At 42.8% G+C, this 20,757-nt stretch overlaps 4 protein-coding genes and 1 long non-coding RNA gene across 6 annotated transcripts in view; 3 read left to right on the top strand and 2 right to left on the bottom strand.

Annotated features, from left to right (window-relative positions):
• The window catches only part of LOC119015196 (NACHT, LRR and PYD domains-containing protein 12-like), a 208,229-nt gene that overhangs the window by 126,074 nt on the left and 61,398 nt on the right, over positions 1–20,757 (top strand). The gene's annotated exons all lie outside the window — the stretch shown is intronic.
• On the top strand, positions 182–3,185 carry LOC119015268 (claudin-34-like). Its single transcript, XM_037091115.1, has 2 exons — positions 182–581; positions 1,440–3,185. The coding sequence occupies exon 2, from the start codon at positions 1,646–1,648 to the stop codon at positions 2,363–2,365; it is 720 nt and encodes a 239-aa protein (XP_036947010.1). The 5' UTR covers positions 182–581; positions 1,440–1,645; the 3' UTR covers positions 2,366–3,185.
• Positions 3,428–8,803, bottom strand: sumo1 (small ubiquitin like modifier 1). Of its 2 annotated transcripts, XR_005073232.1 has the most exons (6): positions 8,646–8,803; positions 8,187–8,261; positions 7,486–7,563; positions 7,263–7,334; positions 6,034–6,266; positions 3,428–3,975 (listed from the first exon to the last, which is right to left on the bottom strand). XR_005073232.1 is itself a non-coding variant. In XM_037091138.1 (5 exons), the coding sequence occupies exons 1-5, from the start codon at positions 8,655–8,657 to the stop codon at positions 6,198–6,200; spliced, it is 306 nt and encodes a 101-aa protein (XP_036947033.1). In that variant the 5' UTR covers positions 8,658–8,803; the 3' UTR covers positions 3,428–6,197. The 2 variants fall into 2 exon arrangements, 1 of the variants encoding a protein (XP_036947033.1); XM_037091138.1 differs by having other exon boundaries at positions 3,428–6,266.
• map3k2 (mitogen-activated protein kinase kinase kinase 2) lies at positions 9,943–20,032 on the top strand. The gene is made up of 17 exons (XM_037091053.1): positions 9,943–10,327; positions 12,080–12,151; positions 12,445–12,563; positions 12,780–12,820; positions 12,922–13,021; positions 13,113–13,226; positions 13,399–13,495; positions 13,594–13,724; positions 13,879–13,958; positions 14,197–14,261; positions 14,380–14,472; positions 14,549–14,788; positions 14,870–15,018; positions 15,218–15,349; positions 15,569–15,698; positions 15,799–15,976; positions 16,184–20,032. Exons 2-17 carry the CDS (start codon positions 12,097–12,099, stop codon positions 16,401–16,403), a joined length of 1,944 nt encoding a protein of 647 aa, XP_036946948.1. The 5' UTR covers positions 9,943–10,327; positions 12,080–12,096; the 3' UTR covers positions 16,404–20,032.
• Positions 12,378–12,888, bottom strand: LOC119015334. Its single transcript, XR_005073307.1, has 2 exons — positions 12,754–12,888; positions 12,378–12,607 (listed from the first exon to the last, which is right to left on the bottom strand). It is a non-coding gene; the product is annotated as an uncharacterized LOC119015334 (long non-coding RNA).

Here is a 20,757-nt window from a genome sequence, read left to right on the forward strand (position 1 = left end):
AAACAGATTAAAGACAGTATTGATCTGATATCTGGAAGCCACAGGAAACAGCCAAGCCAGAGACCACTGTTCAGTCCTCAGTTCAACATTTAAAGGTGTAAACCAGTCAGACGTGTCCAGCCGTTTGTGATGACAGAACCCAGAACGAGCGTTAACACAGCGCTGTCACAACATAATGCTGAACATTTGAACAGTTGAAACAAATCTGTCCACATTAAATTCAAACTTTCTCACAGGATCTTACTCACAAAACAACAAACACTGTTCAGCTTTTAACACATTTTAACTGAGCAGAACCTTCGAAGCAGCTCTGACTCATTAACAAATGTCTTGATTTGACCAAATTATTAGTGAGTTTTTAAAACAATCAGCGCTTCACGGTGACCGACAGACAGACGAGTGAGTTGAAAGTCAGGGCAGCAATAAAAAGTGTTACAGTTACAGTAATAACAGCCGCCTCCATCACAGCAGTCAATCATTGACAGCTGCGTCGCTGCGATGAGGAAGCGTCTCGTCTGTGGATTCAGATGCTTCCTGCTCGAGGATTCAGTCCCACCAGGAGCTCGACAGCAAACACTCAGGTACGTGATCAGTCACAGGTGTCAGTTTTATCACTGCTGGGTTCATTAAATTAAGTTTCAGATGCTTTACTCACTAATATTTAGTCTTTGTTTTTCACTATTTATATCCAAGTTGATGAAACTGAAGCTTTGAATGAGTTCAGTCACGTATTTGAGGATTTGATGGATAAAATGTTGATGATAAGAATAATTTAATTTCGGGTTTTATTCCTTATTTTATATATTTACATACATTTTAATTCAGTCGTGCTGCTTTAAGTCTTTAACATTTAGGATTTTTAGCTCAAAAGATGTTGTAATAATCAACGTGATGATTAAGATAATGAGAATAAAAACTTTGATTGTTCTTTGGTTGTTTGACAATAATAATATCGGAGAATTGAGAGAAGAAAGTGAGAAATAACAGATCAAACTGGACATTCGTCTTATATGTTCATGAAAATCAAACAACAGCAGGTGATGAACAAATATGGACATTTGATTAAACCAAACATCATAAATCTGTCTCATGATGGTCGCTCCGATCAAACTGCACCTGAACAATCGAGGTGATAGTTAAAGTTTCCGTCTGAATCAACCTTATTTTACCGTAAAGTTTATAAAAGGAAATCTGTTTTTTAGTGAGTCAACAACGGAGAAAAATGTTATTAATGTTATAAACTCGTCCCAGTGCTAGCTGCACGGCTAACTGAGCTAACTGAGCTAACAGTGATTACTCTGATATTCAACAGGTGGCCAATTCTTACATGTTGCACCTTTAACATAGATAAACATGCTACACAATTAGCCTAACGAGCCGCACCTTTCCCTCATTAACACCTGTGTGTGTGTGTGTGTGTGTGTGTGTGTGTGTCTCAGAGGGAGGTGTGTGTGTGTTTCCCAGGTAACCGTGGTGACGGCAGAGCATCAGGAGAGGAGGAGGAGGAGAGAGCTGCAGCTTCAGATCTCCTGCAGGATGTGAAGTGGTGATAACCTCCACTTGGCCTTGACCTCCTGATGACACCCAAAGTGGGCGGGATCAGGACTTCCTCGCCCCCCTGAGCTTCTCTTGTAGCTCCGCCCATATGGCCTACCGCGCTCACACCACCCAGCTCTACGCCCTCGTGCTGGGCTTCATCGGCTGGACCCTGACCGCCATGGCGCTGGGCCTCATCCAGTGGAGGGTGTGGCAGGTGTCCCACAGTGATGTCATCAGCTCGGGCGTGGCGTGGGTGGGGCTGTGGCGTGTTTGCTTCAACAGCCACACCCTGGTGACCCCCGCCTTCATGTTCATGCACTGCAGGTCCATGGGCCTGACGGAGGCCTTCACGCCGCCAGAGGTCGCAGCAGGTCAGGTCCTGATGCTGCTGTCGCTGGTCGTGGGGCTTTGTGGGAACGCTGGCGGTGTTTACGCCGTGAGGAACATCTACTTCGGCCTGGAGAAGAGCACGCCAATCCGTTTGGCCTTCTTCACCACGGGGGCGCTGTGCCTGCTGGCCGCCGTGATGTCACTCATACCTCTCCTGTGGAACCTGAGCTCCGTGGTGACCAATCAGACCATCAGCTTCCCCCCTGAGTTCATGATGCCCGCGGCTCCGGAGTCTCAACACGTGGGGGGCGGCGTCATGGTCGGGCTGGTGGGGACGGTCCTGATGATCCTCTCTGGGATCATCTTCTGCAGGTACAGGTCACCTGAGAGGACGACTGTCAGACAACAGGTGCACCTGGATCCACCTGTGCAGGCTGAGGCAGCGAGCTGCCCGGGGAAAGATAATCCAGCGTTTGAGTCTCAGGAACATTTGTGATCGAGTCACACGCTTTAAAACTCACAGAGGAAACTGAAGGAAGAGAAACGATCCGAAGACTGAAGGACATGAAGGTTGTTCTCAGCTAAATCTATTATTTATTATTACTAATATTTTACAGGCTATCTTGACTGTGGTCACTTGTGATATTAGTCATTATTTTGACTCTGTGTATCATTTATATTTTTTTAATCTCATAATTTAGACTTTTTACATCATAAATTTGACTTTTTAACTCAATTTTTACATTCTATTTCACATTTTTGACTTTTTGTCTCATGATCTCAGTCGTTCTTCTCGTGACTTCCTCTTTTCTCTGGTCACTTCTTGGTCTGTCACTGAAATCCCTTTTCTTCATCACATTGTGAAGGTGAACATGTTTCTGTCTGTGAGCATCAGCACTGAGCTGTAAACAGATCTGGAGGTCGTCACATGAGGACTTTTCATTTCCAGCTCAGTGTTTTGATTCTAAACGTGCTGAGAAACTTCCTGAAAAGACAAAAATGTCTGAACTTTAAACTGAACTTTATCATGTTTATCAAAATCTACATATATTAAGTTCAGTGTTCTTATCTTTTAGTACTTTTGGCTCAGTTTTTTTAAAGTTCAGCACTAAAATAAATTGTGAATATTTCATGTGTCTGACCTGTAACAGTGAGCTGGGGGCTGAATCTGACTATTAGAGTTTATTATAAGTTACATTTAAACGTATTAAAGACACACAGGAAGTGTTTCCTCAGAGATTCAGGAGCTTTTAACTGTCACAGTTGCATGCTGGGAAGTCTGTTGTATTTAATAAACAAACCAGAGACAGAGTTTATTATCTGTTCACGTGTTTTTTTCTAATTTCTTTGGAGTAACATTAACGGTGTTTTAAGGATTCGAGGTATTTGCAGAATTAAGTTACACATTAAATGAACATGATTTAAACTCTGTGGACACAAATTTCAGAATCTAATGTCCTTAACGAGAATTTGTAGTTAATTTAGGAAACTTTTGCACAAAATCCTAGAAACTACAGATGCAGGATCAGAAGGAAGTAAATGTACACAGGACTTCACGTTTTTTTTTCTTAAATATTTTATTCAAAAAAAGCAAAAAGCTCATCTCCAGAATTTCAAACCATCTGTATCAATGTTCCTCTGATGATGAACAGTCTCTCCAGCTCACTGAGATCAGCGCCGTGGCTCACATCAGAACCCGTCCTGGGCCCAGTTCACCTGAGCCGCTCGCCGACGCACGAGGGGAAGATGACAACAAGCGGGTCGGCGTGAGGAAAACCCAATCGAGGAGATATTTCATTTTGAAGGACAGTTTTCATGATCGAATCATGTTTCCTTTCAGGTAGAAAAGAATTACTTCCTATGAATTTGTTTCCTTGTTGAATTCAGATCACAGTGTTTGATCTGAACCAACAGTGAAGAGTGAAATAACCAGAATCACAACAGACTTTTCTTTTTGTTGGTTATCTCATCCTTCATGAGTTGAGCATCTCCGTCATGCAAATATCTCTGTTCCTTATTTCAAAGATGACACAGTTCGGGGGCCTGCTGACGATCTTAACCCTCTCGAGGAACTTCATACAGTACACAAGATTAAGAGTTTCATTCCTAAAACAAAACAGAAAAAGAAGCTTTAAGAAGAAGAAGCTGACGCCACACTGCCAGGCTCCTCCTCCAGACACCGTGTGACCGCCAGCCAGGAGAACGTCTCGATCACGGGTAAATATTCAGATACATCAGCACAGAATGATTCCCTCCAATATAAATAAAAAAAGACGACACCGGAGATACACATCATGGCATATCATTCAAACACACTCTAATACTGAGTACAACATATACAAGTAAAGCACAAGTATCATTTAAAATGGGTTTAAAAACCTCAAATATGACCACAGCAGGTGGGTTATTATCAGAATTTGTACAATGTCAGCTCTTCACACATGGCACACACAGGCTGCGGATGCAAATTATTCAAATCGACAGAAGCGAATGTTGACAAACTCCTTGTTGTTGTGTGAGCCGGTGACGGAGGCTGACGGGTGGAGCTGCTACTTTCACAGCGGAAAGTCTTAAATTCTCTGATTCCAGCTTGTTAAGCGAGTATTTGTCTGGCTTCTTTCTTCCTCTATGACGGTTTGATGATGATGATCTTAGAGATGTGGACAAAACAAGACGTTTGAGGACGTCGTCTCGAGTTTTAGGAAACACCCACAAGACTTTAAACCCAGACAGCTGCAGCCCGACTGCCCTGTGATCAGCTGTGTGAGCTCACACACTCTCCCTCCTGTCTGAACCCAGAACACATCCGTCCACACAGCCAACAGGAATGTGAGCAGACATGTTTCACGGTGTCCTGAAGATGATGCCGGTCTTTAATCACAGCTCATCAGAAACAGATTTTAAAAAAAGGTCCAGTGTGGAGGATTTCCTCTCTCTGCTCACCAGACGTCCTATAAATATAATTAGTTCTACCCTAATCAAACATTAACGACTGATCGCTGTGGCTCAGCATTTGTTACAGCAGCAGTTTGTATCCTGCGTGAATTAACTGTCGTTTTTTCACTGTATACAGGAGCGCTGCGCATTAACAGTCAGCTACTGCGAGGGCGACGTTATTTAATTTGAAGAGGGGAGAAATTAAAACCATCCATCCTGATGTGGAGCACCAGTGTTCCTGCAGGTACCAGGAGGAGAGGTGAGCTCCGACTCTCAGGTGTTTCAGCGCTCGGCTCGTCTGTTCTGAAGGAAACATGTCGGACTGTTTCAAAAAGGACATTGTGAAAAAAGTCTTTGGATACAAAATCATTTGAGCGTCACAACTCAGTGAAACGAGTCGCTTGTGTTCGTTATTTCATCTGTTCTGTCAAATAACATTTGGAAATTCTGGTAGAGCCGCACAGCTACGCACATACCAAAACAGGAAGTTAGCTGCTCGCTCTATCACGACAACACAGAAGATAAGATGCCAGGCGGCCAAACTCCATGTGCCACTGAGCCAGGTGTCATTACACACCTGCGCTACCTGCTGCCTTTCATACAAAACCTAAGGTAACAAAAAGTCACGACAGCCCCCCTCAATCCTTCACACTGGACCTCTAAAGGTTCTGATCTGACACATTTCTTTCAGCCTCATCAAACATCTGTAACATCTGTTCCCAAACGGCTCCAACAGTCGAATATCTGCTTCAGGATTTTCAGGCATTTTGAGGTTTAAAAGACAAAACAACCTGAACCTGAAGTTCTGCTCGTCTTCAGTCGCACAGCAGAAGACTTCACACCTGCACCGTCTCAACACCTGCAGTTTAAACTTGACTGCTGATATCCGCCTGTTTCATCCATCAGCTCCGCGTCTGAACTCATTTATCTGGTGTTATAGTTCTACATGCTGCAGGAGGCCGACACACAGCTGATCTCACTGCGTCTCATGACAACTTTACTGGTAATAAGAGTGATTAGATGACTTTTATCCGTTTTGGGTGAACTGTTCCTTTAATGTAGATTCCATTATTTCCTTCTGTTGACTCACGGGACAAAAAAACCAAACAAAAGCCAGATGTCTGTCTGTGTAAATGATGGTCTAACACTCGTGTTGGACGCTGTGGCTCGGGTCAACGACATGAAAACGTCCCGGAGACCCGCTCGCTCCTTCGTCCTCGTCCTTACCTCGGTCTGTTCGCCCTCCTGCCCTCACACATGGAAGCCCTGATAGAGTCGGTTTTGATCCAGATGGTTTGAAACGGAACAAAATACGTAACATACATACAAAATAAAATACAAAATAAGAACAAAAAGAAAAAAAAAAAAAAGATTTAGAAACGTGGGAGGTTTTAATCGTTCCAAAGTCCGCCGGTCTGTTCTTGATAAACCTCGATGACGTCTTCGTCCTCCATCCCCAGCTGACGGGAACACAACCAGAACACAGAACACGGTTCAGTCAGACAGTTAGAACTACAACATTTATTACATCATCAGTTTAAAACTATAACAAACATGTGCTGACAGTTTCCCTCCGATGTGTTGAACACTTTGGTCACAATATTCCAGAAACACTGATGCTGGAAACCATTTTCAGAATCATGCGGATGAACTGACACACTGACGGGCCACAACATTATAGATCTAAATGAAGAGATAAATATAATTTCACATGACATCACAAGGAAGTCTATTTGTCATTAAAGACTAAATCACAATGTTCGCTTATAATAACTTCCAGGTAGAAAACTTCATCACGCGTCAGCTTACACACAATTTAACTGTCTTTTAATGACGTTATTTCAAAGTGTGTTCATCTAATCATCTAAAAGTCTGATGCAGACATGTTTCATTAATAACAAAACTTTCATTCCACTGGAGACCACCGAGTTAAAATATTTATCTTTATATGTAACAGCTGCATATTTAAATTGACAGCAGAAACAAAAGTTTGCTGATCTCTCGTCTCTCCACAATACAAATCAACAGCCAGTTTTCCACCAACAAGTCATTGTTGTTTTTACTGTGCAGCACAGAGGTTCAGTCTAAACGTCTGTGGTGCGTGTTTTTAAATTTGCATCGCAGGAAGTTTGTTAACAGCAGCAGTTTCATCCTCACATAAAAAGTTAGACGTCTGGGAAACAGCACCATGCACCGATGATGTGGATGTTATTACTCTCAATGTAAAGCAGTCGGTGCCACTTTGTGTCACAAGTACAAATATGTTCAAAATGTATATGTGAGATGACAAAACTGCAGCAGTGTGAATATCTCAGCAGTCTAATAACATAACAGAGTGATCTAGGTCACCATATCAGTTCTCAGGAAGCAGCAGATGATTATAAGAAGGATGTAAATGCATAAAATATCACACTTGTATGTATTTAAAGACATTAAAGGACAAATGGAGTTTTTACCTCTTTTGGAGTTTGGTTGTCTGCGATTCTCTGTCCCTCAAACAGAAACCTTAGCGTGCTCGCTGGGACGCCCTGCAAGAAGCACAGCGACACACAGCAATCAGAAATAATCAGCTCCGGTGCTGCTGCAGCTGAACAGTGAGGCGCAGACATCGTGCATCACACGAGGTCTGTCCTTCTGTCACCGGGTGCAGCTGGTGGTGTTTTCCATCTTTCCTCTTACCTGTCTCTGGCTGTACGACTCCTTCAGCTTCTTCAGATGTGTCGTCATTTTCACCTTAAAGTGGATTTCACTGCTGTCCTGTGGGCGGAAACAGAAAGCGGCGATGAGCAGAAGAAGAAATGCAAACCAGGTGAATTTCTGTTTGTGACTCAAACTAAATCACCCACTACTTACAGCTGAAATAATATATTTTGGTAGAGACTGAAATCTGAAACAATTTAAGGCAGTCAAGTGCAAGATCAAATGTTTTCTTTTTGTCAGCAGGGTATGACATTATTATCATCAACCTCCCAATTAATTTATTAAGTTTCCACTGAATCAGATAGATGCCACTGTTGTTTTCATACTAATTCACATTTCTGATTTTCATTCTGGGACCAATAAATACATCTTTATAAGACGAGTCCGCAACAAATATACACAATATATCACCAGGATACGCAACATTTAGCACAAAGTACGGCGGCCCTCATGTGCAAAAACACAACAAACAGAAAAAGAACACGAGCACAAAACGAAACCAAGTAGAAAGCGGCTGTTTGTCCGTTTGTGCTTGTGTTCTGCACTTCAGGGCCACCATACAAAGTCTACATGTGCCCCGGATTAAAAGGTTGCTGCAGATTGTTGTTGTTGTTATTTTAGTCCTTCAGTCCTAATCCAAGTTCTACATGTTCCCTCCATCCTCCAGCTCCCATACACACCTGACCGATCACTTTTAACTTGATGTACTCTCCGTCCTTCTTGTCCCCTCCGTCTTGGCTGGATGGTTTTGTCTCCTAAAAACAGCAAATACTCAAAAAATAAACTTCAGCAGCAGACAACATTTAAAGACACACACACACCTCAAACAGGCCCGATGGCTTCACTACGCCGATCCTGCCGAGAGCGAAAGTCAAATATCAACGTGTTTCGGTTTCACATTTATGCTGTCGCTTCATGTTTTATCGCAAAAACTCTGAAAATGGACTAAAAAGCGAAGTTAGCCGCGAAGCTAAGCAGCTCAATAGGCAGTGATCTGTGGGCCTGAAGCTACAGGAGCTAACAGTTAGCATGTTGAATCATCAGATACGAGATAGCAGCCCACAAAAACACAACGCGGTCTGTCTTTGAGTTCAACACAGAGAAAACACAACAAAGAGAGTTTACAGGTCGCGTCTCACCGTATCTGACATGTTTCCCTCTGTGTTCACTGCAATATATCCTGACAATAGATGTCACGTTAGCGTTAGCTTCCACTCGCAGCTCTAGCTTGATGTTGTGAGAAATCTACATTAACCGGAGCTGACGTCGGGAATCTGTTCTTTCAAAATAAGATTATTTCCGGGGAACTGGAGATTGTTTTGGGGTTTTTTCGGGACGTGAAGTTTACTTTGTACACAAACCAGTTAAATAACGTGTTCAAAACAGATACATACTATTTATAAATCATGTAATTCATCATATACCAAAAAGATATATATCTGGAAAATATAAAAATCCACACAGTGACGCTTATTATTGAGCTCATAATATCTTGCATAACACATAGTATATCCAATTAATATTTGTGTTTTTCAGTTTGACAATATTCATGTCAATTGTACTTTTTTAAAACTTAATGAGTATTTTTATTTCTGTTATTCTGTTGTAAAATGTTAGTACATGTTCAGGCTTTAAGTTTAGATAAGGTAAGATACCTTTAGTAATCACTACACTTTATTTTTAACTATTTAAAGCTGTTTGTTCGGGATGTCATGATGCATTTAAGATGTAAGAGTCACAGTTTAATGTATAATCATCACTTTTAAGTGGTCACTAATTACTAATAACAAGTTAATAAACATTTACAGCAAAATAAGTTTGATTTAGGAAAACATGCACTTATTTTTTGTGGTCAACCAAAATTAGCGATCATCTGAGAGGAGCTGGAAATATTTACTGTTGTTATTATATATGATTATTGTTATTAAACTCTATTTTTTAATGAACTTTGACTTGCAATATTTTTTTCTGATCCTTATATTTGATTTAAATGTTTTTTTTTTTATCATATATTCTTTATTTTTTTGATTGTTTTCTTAATATACCATGTTTTTAAATCACCTGGAAAGCATTTTGAATTGTTTGAAAGGTGCTGTATGAATGAAGTTTGATTGATTGATAAAAAATTGGCAAATATTTATCGACATGAACAAAGACAACAGTAACATTTGGGGGCTAAAGATTCTGCTGGAGAGTAAAAACTGTCGGATTTGTTTATTTGACAGTTTCTCTCGTGATTGAGGAAACTAAGAGGTTTCTGTGACGTCACAGGTTGTGTTTTTGTTGGACTCTTCCAACGAGGTTTGAGGTGAAGACCTGTCAAGTGCACCAAAATGAAATATAACATATCCGGTTAGTAACTGCCAAAATAAAATAGAACCTGTGTAACTGGGTTATTTCCAGGGGCGCGACGTGTTGTGGTTTTAATTTGTAAGCAAAATGGCTTCACTTCCGGGATTTGTTCGCTAATGCCCCGCGAACTTGACGCACCTGGGGGCCAACAGCGAGCGAAGCCACCGTCAACCAGGCTGGAAAGTGCAACAAAATGAAGGCTGTCGGCTAACTTTGTCGTTTTTATTACCGCTCACACACGGAGGTACTTTTCGGACACACCGCCATCTTGTCATTTTTCTGCCTGGAAGGCTGCGGCGGGCTACACTGACAGCCGTTGGGCCTCGTCGTCGTGGCCCAGCAGGACTCGAGTGAAGTTGGGAGCGGACTGCCAAACTTCTGCTTCCTCTAGCGGCTCTCCGCAGGGCCCGGGGCTCCTGTCACCGGCCCTGTGGATGAGGAAGTGAATACACATCCAACCAACCACCAGGTAGGCGAGCGAAGCCGCTTCAAACCTCCCATTTGTCCGTTTAATGCTCGTCTTTCTCGGTCGTGCAGCGGAGAACAGCTTTGAATAGCAATGCGGCTAGTTAACTTTAGCATTAGCCTAGCTTGACAACTTCCCTGGCCTGACAGCTAGCTTAACACGGAACTATCAGCTAGCATTAGCCACTTAGCTTCTCTTATCGGGTATTAATGTGTCGCTAACTATGTGTTTTTGTCAAATCTCAAGATGCCGTGTCATATTTAAGCACATCTTGTCGCAGCCCGTGACGCCAGATCGGCTAGCAACAGTTGTTAGTGCATTTCGGCTAGCGGAGCTGCTCGGCTAACGCTAGCAAGTTAATTGAAAGCTAATTACACAGGAGGCCATAACAGTGGTCAGGCAGTGTTGTTGGTATCAACTTTGCTGTGAGCGCTGACATTGGGTCGCTCGTCAGGACCTTAACGTTATTTGTGAAAAATGTGTAAAATGCTAAGCTAACGTTCACCCTGATCAACGTGACGGCATTGTCAAATTTGACGTCACTTGCAGACAATGATCAATCAGTGATGATCAGACTCTGATCAGCAATATTTGATCAGCAGAGGCCATCTTGATTGTCCAGACAGGCTGATTCAGAGCCTGTCTGACACATCGCAGTAATAACTCCGTTATAACACGATAATCATTAACAACTCTTACTTTCTATACTATGTTACGAGAATGGCTGCAACTATTGATTATTAACATTTTTATTGATTTATACACAAAGCCTTTAGCTACTAATTACTTTATAGATAAACATCAGTGTTGGACAAGTTGCTTTCAAAATGCAGTATAGCACATATTACCAGCTGCTTGTCATTTTAAAGTAGTATATTGCATTACAATATTATTGTCTACATAGAGTAATATATTAGTTATGACAATACTTTTTAGGCACTTTTAATAAAATGCTCTAATAACCTCTATAGAACAATTTGATAGGCTGGATTTCTTTAAACAAGCAGATGTTCTTGTTCACGGGGACGAACAGACAGAGGATCAGTCTGATATATTATGAGATATGAATAAATATTTTTAATCATTGACAGACCTGTACCTTCTATAATGTAGCCTGTAATGACACAAGACAAACTTCTCAATCTCCTTGATGACTAATGATTGATATCTTGTGTCTTCGCCCATTTGTGATAAAGATTTAAACTAGGAGTTTAACCTTGTTTATTTACCTGCTTGGCTAGAATATAAGAGATCACATGAGAAACACTTAAATGTAACGCTACATACTTCATGACTCAGCCTTCAAGAACGACCACAAAACAATCCACTGAACATTGTATCCGTCATGAAGATAGGATATATTACAGGGCTGCTTATCAGACTTATTTTTAGCTTCATGGACCTAATAAACTGGCAACTGCTTGTATCATGGTACAAGAAATGTTCTGGGGAATCAACTGAGGAGCTGCTAATGTGGGGGAAAAAAACAGAGAATAAGTGTTTGTTTTTGGCCACTGGAGCAAATTAAATACCTGACGAATCATTTGTTAGTCATCAGTCCTGCTCACTGATGTGTGACGTAAAAGGGAAAGTCAAAATAATCCAAATTAAATGGTCACAGGTCCATTTTATTGTAAGATAGAGGAAGGAAATCTTACTGCTCGCAGATCTGCTGATCAGTCAGCAGCTTCAGGCTTGAACTTGTGTCCCGATCAGCTGCACGTCAGGATTTATGTTGTCTTTCTGCTGCTGCAGGAGAAGGAATCCCTTTGATGGGAGAATCCTCTTTCCTGGCCTCCTGGGTCAATCGCCGTGCCATGATGATGGGTATGTGTGTGTGTTTTTAAGAAAGTGTTACTGTTGCAGTCTGAGCTACAACCTGAGGCATGTTTATCTTCCCACAACAGTTTCTGTACAGAGTAGTGTTGTGTTCTTCCATGTAAAGGTCAGACAACATGTTGGAAACACAGGAAATGTTGCTCTCAGTTTGCTTTAAGTCCACTCCACACAAGAAATTACTGATGTTTATGTAGAAATACAAAGTGAGCTGTACTTGTCATTCAGTTTGATTTATTTAAAACCGATAAAGTCTGTTAAACTGAGCGCTCGTTGCCCCTCAGATGAGCAGGAGGCGCTGAACTCGATCATGCAGGACTTGGCCGAACTGCACCGCTCCAGCCGTCCTGCCATGTTCCTGTCGGACCTGGGCAAACCCAAAGCCTCCTCGCCCAAGAACCAGGTAACCAAACAGCAAGTCGATCTACTCGCTCTAGTGTTGATCATCTGATGGGTAAAAAGTGTATTATTATTTTTAATGTCACATTAAATGATTCCTCCATAGATTATTATAGAAATATGTGGAAATGCAACACACGTTACTTTTCTAGTTTGTGGTTGTTGTGCGAATTTGATGACAAATCATTTCTCACTCTGCCATTCTTTGTCTCTCCAACAGAACGATGTCAGAGTGAAGTTCGAGTTCAAAGGGGAGAAGAGGTGAGACTTCCACCAGTTCACCACTTAAGTGTTGTCAGTGTGGACCTGCAGCTGAACTCTGACCTCTGATCTCCTCTTCTTCTTCTTCTTCTTCTCTGTAGGATCCTGCAGTTTCCTCGTCCTGTCAAGCTGGACGACCTGAAGGCAAAAGCTAAAGTGGCTTTCGGTCAGACGATGGACCTTCACTACACCAACAACGAGGTCGGAAGCTGAAAGACTGTAAGATGTTGTATGCATGCAGTATGAAAGAAATGTAAATTTACAGGAAGGTTGTTGTTGCTCCTTGTTGCAGTTGGTGATTCCTCTGACCACTCAGGACGACCTGGACAAGGCCGTGGAGCTGCTGGATCGCAGCGTTCACATGAAGAGCCTGAAGATCCTCCTGGTGCTCCAGATGTCTTCTCAGGTCAGCAGGGACAAACGCAGCATACTTATTTTAATCCAGAGTTTTATACCTGGTTGCGTCTCCCAGAGGAAAGAAAACACAGCAAATCAGTGTTAACCAAATAAATATATCATAGAAAGTCATTAAATTATAAAATGTAACACAGTATATATCTATTTCTCTGTTTCTCCAGAACTCTTCCTCCAACATGGACCTCTTGCCGTCCCATGAAGAGCTGGACAACACAGGATTCAGGGTTGCTGACAAGAAGAGTATGCTGGCTTTGATAGGTGAGCGTCATCTCACAAGACAGAGACATGAAGCAAACATGTTATAAATGTTGATCCGTTTGACTTTAATCCTGAAAATATGTCTTCTTTGACCACAGGCTCCCATTCGACGGACCGCAGCTCCCCTCCTCCGGGTTATATCCCCGACGCGCTCCAGCAGGTGGCGAGGAACGGATCCTTCACCAGCATCAATAGCGAGGGGGAGTTCATACCTGAGAGCATGGACCAGGTACCACCGCACAGAACCGCACAGAACTTCAGTGTTTATTAGACATTACTGTGCTGAAACCGCTGAAATCTCACATACAATTTGGTTAAGATGTGGTTTTCTTGAGACAGTTTTCTCATTCATGAATCGACTGAGTTTGTGTCTTTGTCTCCAGATGTTGGACCCGCTGTCCATGAGCAGCCCGGAGAACTCAGCGTCTGGAAGTTGTCCGTCTTTAGACAGCCCGCTGGACAGGTCAGCACCTCAGTGTTTCATTCAATCACCAGATACTTCAGGAATCATCAGCTGCTAGAATAAATATCAGTCATTTTACAGAATATTTCTCTCTATTTTGAAAAACAAGGATAAAAACATTTCGGGGTTTTTTGACGATGTGAGACACTTTTGTGTTGTAAGTTTTGCAGCACTTCAAACAAAACAGAAAAATGCTCAGTATTGTTTCTCACTCTTTTCTCTCTTGTTTGTTTTGAAGCGACTACCCGAAGTCCAGGATGCCTCGAGCACAGAGCTACCCCGACAACCACCAGGACTTTCCAGGTAAATGTCTGAAAACATAAAGAAACATTTAAAATTCCACCTGCAGCTGCTTTTTTTGTACTTTTCCTTTTAATTATTATTGCTCTGGGTCCTTCCTCGGCCTCCTCTTCCTCTGTAGAATACGACATCCCAGTCTTTGAGAAGTCGGGTAAAGGTGGAACGTACCCTCGTCGATACGGCATTCCCTTCGGCCTTCAGGACTACAGTGATGGTGGGTAATCTTCCCTTCACGCCACCTGAACGATAGAACTGTGATTCAGACTGAGCTGAACTTTGTTGCTCTGCAGGGAGGAAAACATTCCCTCGGGCTCGGCGAACGCAGGTTCACGGCTTCCGCTCGCCGGTCAGCTTCAGCCCGACCGAGCAGTCGCCCAGCACCAGCAGCGGCAGCAGCGTCTTCACCCCGGACCTGGAGGAGGCCCCGGGGCCCGCCAGGAGGCCGCGGAGGGGCAGCGACATCGAACCCAACCCCAACCCGACCGCTGCTCCGACCCTGTCTGTGATGGACATCAGCCCGCCCAGCCGCTGTGAGTGTGATGGTGCTTTTATCAGCACAAAGAATCAAAACTGTCTCAGTGATCTGATGGATGTTTGTTTCATGTCTTCAGCTCCACGCGCTCCAACCAACTGGCGGCTCGGGAAGCTCCTGGGGCAGGGCGCCTTCGGACGGGTTTTTCTCTGCTATGATGCAGATACTGGACGGGAACTGGCCGTCAAACAGGTCCAGTTTGACCCGGAGAGTCCGGAAACCAGCAAGGTGAGAGTCGCCTCTCCAGGAGCGACTGTTGAGACTTGAACTTCTTAAACTTTTTATTATTGTTTTTTCTGTGCTGATGCACTGAGAAATAATCCTTCAGTAGAGAGCTGTGATGGATCCAAGAATCAGAAGTCTGTAGTGTTGTGTTTGTTGTCAGCAGGTAAAGATGAAACTCTGTTGTTCTTCTTCTGTGGTTCAGGAGGTGAGTGCACTGGAGTGTGAGATCCAGCTGCTGAAGAACTTGTGCCACGAGCGGATCGTCCAGTACTACGGCTGCCTGCGAGACACCATGGAGCGAACGCTCTCCATCTTCATGGAGTACATGCCCGGCGTGAGTGCTCCTTTAATTCTTACTGTGAAGTAAAAATAATAATTGACATGCTTAGAATGTGTGAAATGTGTCGAGGAGCCACGTTTCACTCACAGACGGACAGAGTTTTCTTTTAAATGAGTAAAAACAAACATCCGATGAGGACGTAGCTGCCAACATTTGTTTTCACTCAGATGTGTGAGAGAGATTTGGTTCACGTCTCACTTTCTTGGCTCTCAGGGCTCCATTAAGGACCAGCTGAAGTCGTACGGAGCGCTGACGGAAAACGTGACGCGCCGCTACACCCGGCAGATCCTGGAGGGGGTCTCGTACCTGCACAGCAACATGATCGTCCACAGAGACATCAAAGGTGACACAGACGGTGTATTCTTGTGTTTTAGCTGCTGGGCTCTGTTGTTTTAAGTTAAGGAACATAAAAAACACATCAAACTCGTCTCTGCTTTGTTCAGGAGCCAACATCCTTCGTGACTCGGTGGGCAACGTGAAGCTGGGGGACTTCGGGGCGAGCCGGCGGCTGCAGACCATCTGTCTGTCCGGAACAGGCATCATGTCTGTGACCGGCACCCCCTACTGGATGAGCCCGGAGGTGATCAGTGGAGAGGGCTACGGCAGGAAGGCCGACATCTGGTGAGACAACAGTTCAACAACAAATACCAGACTTCAGTGGAGAGAAATTCAGTTTGTTTCTCAAATCTGTTCAGAGTGAAACCTCCTCACAAACACATCATCAAAGGATCTCTGAGACAGTAAATGAACCGAACATCTTGTTGAGTTCCTCTGATTTTTTTTCTTCTTTTGCTTTCTTTCCTCAAACATGTGTGATCTTGTCCTCAGGAGCGTCGGCTGCACCGTCGTGGAGATGCTGACCCAGCGACCACCATGGGCGGAGTTTGAGGCCATGGCGGCCATCTTTAAGATCGCCACGCAGCCCACCAACCCCTCGCTGCCCGCCCACGTGTCGGACCACTGCCGGGAGTTCCTCAAATGGATCTTTGTAGAGACCAAGCAGCGGCCGTCTGCTGATGAGCTACTGAGGCACATCTTTGTACATTAGCCCCGCCCCTGAACATTTAACCCCGCCCCCCACCCCAGGAGAGAGTGGCTGGAAGTAGGTGGGGTGTGTCGGCGGCGGCGGCGGTGTCTCTGTTTGTATGAGACCGCCATAAATGGACAATTTTATTTTAATTTTCTCCGCAAGTTGCACCTTAATTTCCCAGACGAGGAGCGGTCGAGCACTTCCTCCTGAAGCGATGAAAAACTTTAAAACAACGTCTCCTGTTTGTTTTTTTTATGTTTGTACGGTTTCTCCCTTCAAACGGTTTGGAGTGGGACAGTGTCGGTGTTGTGGACCTACAGGAGGTGACGTCCTCTCGCTGACCCGACCCCAGAATGTAGTCTCCTGCCAAAACCCAGAGCGACGGTGATGACCTGGGCCCGCTGCTACAGACGAAACTAAACCCCGATGCAGAGAACACTCCCCGAGAATCCACCCTCCTCTTCCTCCCCCATCTTCGTTCTTCGCTGTGTGCCTTTTCTGTTTTTTAAACGCAGTTTGAACCGCAAGCTTTCTCGATGTTGTTTTGCCTCCCGGATAAACTGCCTTCACACCGTTAAACCCAAATCCAGCTGATCTCAGTTCAGCCGTTCTGTCCATTTTTGCCTTTTTCTGTAACAGCTGATCTCAGCTCAGCTCTACCCGCCAAATATCCCTCAAGACTTTCTGTTCGAAAAACTCACCGTGCTCGCTCTCAGACAGGGATTGGTACGCCTGCTTCTCTTCCTCTTCTGCTCCTCACAGTGCTCACCGGTCAGATTGGTCAGCCAGGAAGTCTGTTTCCTGTTTGGTCCGTTAAAGGTGCTGCAGTCGACTCATTTCTCTGAAATTGTCGTTTCAGTCACTGGATGTATCAAGTGCGTAATGAACTTAAATCCAGTCGTCACACTGACTTTTGTCGCTCTTCCTCAACAGTAATCTGCAGAAACCTTCCTAGAACTTCACGTTAACAGAATATAGAACTAAATCTACTTGATCCAAACCAATAATTGGATGAATCTGCTCTGAGGACAGTAAATTTAACCTCTTTGTGGGTTTTTTTGGATATTTTAATGGAGCGAAACATGAAGCGTAAATATGTAAACTACTACATTTATCACCAAACTAATGAATTTAGAGTCGCAGCCCTGAAACGAACTGAATTGCTGCAAACAAAACAAGAATGGGACCTTAATTCTGTCTTCTTTGGTACTTCTCGAGTGTCGATGGTACAAACAGAAACCGGATCGGTACAGAACCTCTCTGCCGTGACCTCGTGATGACTTGAAGCAGGACAGGTGCGCATGAAGAGCGTCGACCTGCTCACAGCTGATTGGCCGGAGTTCTGGCTGTATGACGCTGTCGTCGGTTATATTTCAAACTAAAAGAAGAAGAACCAGAACATTTCCAGCCGTCTCGCTCGCTGCTCGCTGAGGTACGTTAACAGTCTGAGCGCTCGTGTCGTCTCTGCTCGGCTCTCCTACAGATCAGACGTTTACAGAATCTCACAGCTTCGTTCTTTTGCCAAATCGAAACGCGTCATCGTTAACTCGTCACTTTAGCCAAACCACAAACGCTCCGTTCTGCATGTGTCGTCCTGCGTTTCGTCCTGGGCCGAGCTCCCGTAGCGTCGTACGTACGTAGAGGTCGTTTACAGCACTGGATCCATAACTATGCACCAACGAACCGGACAGCAGGATCACGTCTCTACAACCAGAGGCTGCTCGTCGACTCCTTCATCCAGCTTCAGTATCAACGTGCACTTTGTTTAGTTTCTCCTGAACCTTTTAAACTCGACACACTCTGCAGCTGAAGTTATTATCACCTCACCTGATTGATGGAGACGTTATAACGAGCTTTATGAAGTAACAGAAAGGTAGAAAGGTACGATAAAGTTTTTGGAGGTCGAGGTTTTGGGACGTAGCTGGTACTTAGTGATAAAGTTATCACATGCACACAAATAAGAACAAATTCTAATAATAAGAATAATTTGAGTTTCTTTCTATCATTCTTAATAATAATAATGCAAAACATCTGAGAAGTTTTCTGGAGAGTTCGCTGTTTGATTTGGTATATAAATGTCACGTTTCCAACAAGAAGAATGAATTGATTTGTACTCAGATTACAATGGAGCACTTATTTTCAAAATCAGTAGCAAATTAAACAGAAACCTTCCAGGAAAAGATTGAAAATTCATTGTGTGCTTGCAGTTGTTGTAGTTCCTGCAGCGGCCACTAGATGTTACTAAAGAGACGGACTTAGCCTCCTTAATAATATATTACGCAAGAGGATCAGGGTGACTGAAACATTTTGATTAAATTTGTTTGATTTTTGAGCAGATTTTCTGCTTATTTTTCTTAATTGCAGAACTCTGTGAATTTAGTTTCGCAGCGTCCCTTATCCTCTTCCGTTCTTCCCCTCTTGACTCCTGGAAGTCACTCTGACAGCCTCTCCAGAGCTTCGTCACCGTGGATGATTTTCTCTGATGGTACTTAGTTTAAAACTCTGGTTGTAGAAACGTCCTCTCTCCGTCTTTTTAACTTCTTCGCTCGATTTATGCATTTTCTCTCCCAACGGTACTTGTCCAAACACACAAAAGACAAACTCTGCTCCGTGTCATGATAGATGAGTATTGAGTTCGAGGCGGCCGGCGGTACCGGTCCGGTACAGATGGAGACGGAGCAGTCGGCGCCGCCTGCACTGGTAAACCTGATGCGCACTCCCATGATGCACTATGGATGATTCACTGATGCTCCTCCTCGACCTCTCGTCAGCTGTCGCTCCTGCAGCTCGGCTCAGCGACCTTTTCTTTGCACATTTTAAAGACTATTTTTTATTTTTACACGAGTGTGATTGTGAGCGAACGTGTGTGTGTATGAGTGTGTGTGTGTGTGTGTGTGTGTGTGTGTGTGTGTGTATGTGTATGAGTGTGTGTCGACTCAATACATGAATGTAATGTCTTTAGTTTTTTTACCGTCAGATGGCCTCGTTCACCGCCGTGGATTAACTCTTCGGTACCAGTATTTGTCACCTGCAAACGCCAAGACACACCTGTAGTTCTCTCTTTAAAGCCACTGCTGCCACTCCTGGATGTGTGTGTGTGCGTGTGTGTATTTTTATGTGTGTGTGTGTGTGTGTGAGTTTGTAAACGTGCATTTACTGCAATTTGTGCTCTTTGGACACTGCGCCCGAAATGCCTTGAGCATTCTGACTGTAGGGGTGACAACAGTAAAATAAAGATGATAGAAGATGAAATTAAAAACATCCTGTACAAATGTATAAAATGAAAATGTACCCTTTTTTAAAAAAAGAAAAAAAAAAAAAGAAGTCCACTTATATCCCACTTGTTTGGTCTCTGTGTATGTAAAAGAAGCCATGTTTATAATTCTAATTGGTTTGTGACCAATACGCCTGTTTATATCAGATCTGTATATCAGTGGTACGCATAATTTTTTAATATATATTTTTTATTTTACTTTTTTTTAAATGGGAGATTTTATGCATGGTTGGGTCCTGAGAGACGCAGCGGTGCCGTCGAATGGTTGCTGTTTTTTGGCAAAAAAAATTCTGGAGTATTGCGACAGCTCTGTGTTCATAATTACTACAATTATGACTATGACGATTAAAAACAATAAAAGATATTTATTTCATGTCCCAGTGTTGGTGTTGTTTGTTAGTGTGAGTTTTTATAAAAGTAATTCTGATGTAATGTTTGATGGGTGTTTGGAGAATCTGAGTGAAAGTAAAAACTTAAATGAGGAAAAAGATCATTTTTGTGCTCACAGCTGATGTTGTTCCTGCAGCGGCCACTAGGTGTCACAAGAGAGCCGTATTTTACTCAGTACACATTTTAAAACAGAAATTTGACTTTTTATTTACAATTCTGGCTTTTTTTTTGTCAGAATATCGACTTTGATTTTTATTTTCTTTATATATTTACAGTCAAAACTGTCATTAATCCCATATAGACAAAACAATACATTAAAATATAAAAATGTAAGAAATCTCAAAATAAATGTACGAGGCAATTTTATTTATATAACAACAGTAAAATAATCATTTACGGCGGCTTTCAGTTGGTTAACTTGAATTTGTTTGTTTTTTGTCTTAAATGTTTTAAATGTCTTATTTTATCGAGCGACGCTGTATGAATAAACTTACCTAAAACATTTATATTTAGTTCTATATTTCTCACATTTTTACATTTCATTTCTGTATTTTAATTTGTTTATTATCACAATTTACTATTAATTATACAAGCAGTCAAATTAAACAAACACATCAATAAAAGAAATGAATAAAACACAAATAAAATATTAAAACGTTAGAAATTATTCGGATACGTATTCATAAAGCACCACTCGCTGTATACTTT

This window comes from Acanthopagrus latus, chromosome 24 (genome assembly GCF_904848185.1).
Source record: "Acanthopagrus latus isolate v.2019 chromosome 24, fAcaLat1.1, whole genome shotgun sequence".
NCBI classification, from domain to species: domain Eukaryota; kingdom Metazoa; phylum Chordata; class Actinopteri; order Spariformes; family Sparidae; genus Acanthopagrus; species Acanthopagrus latus.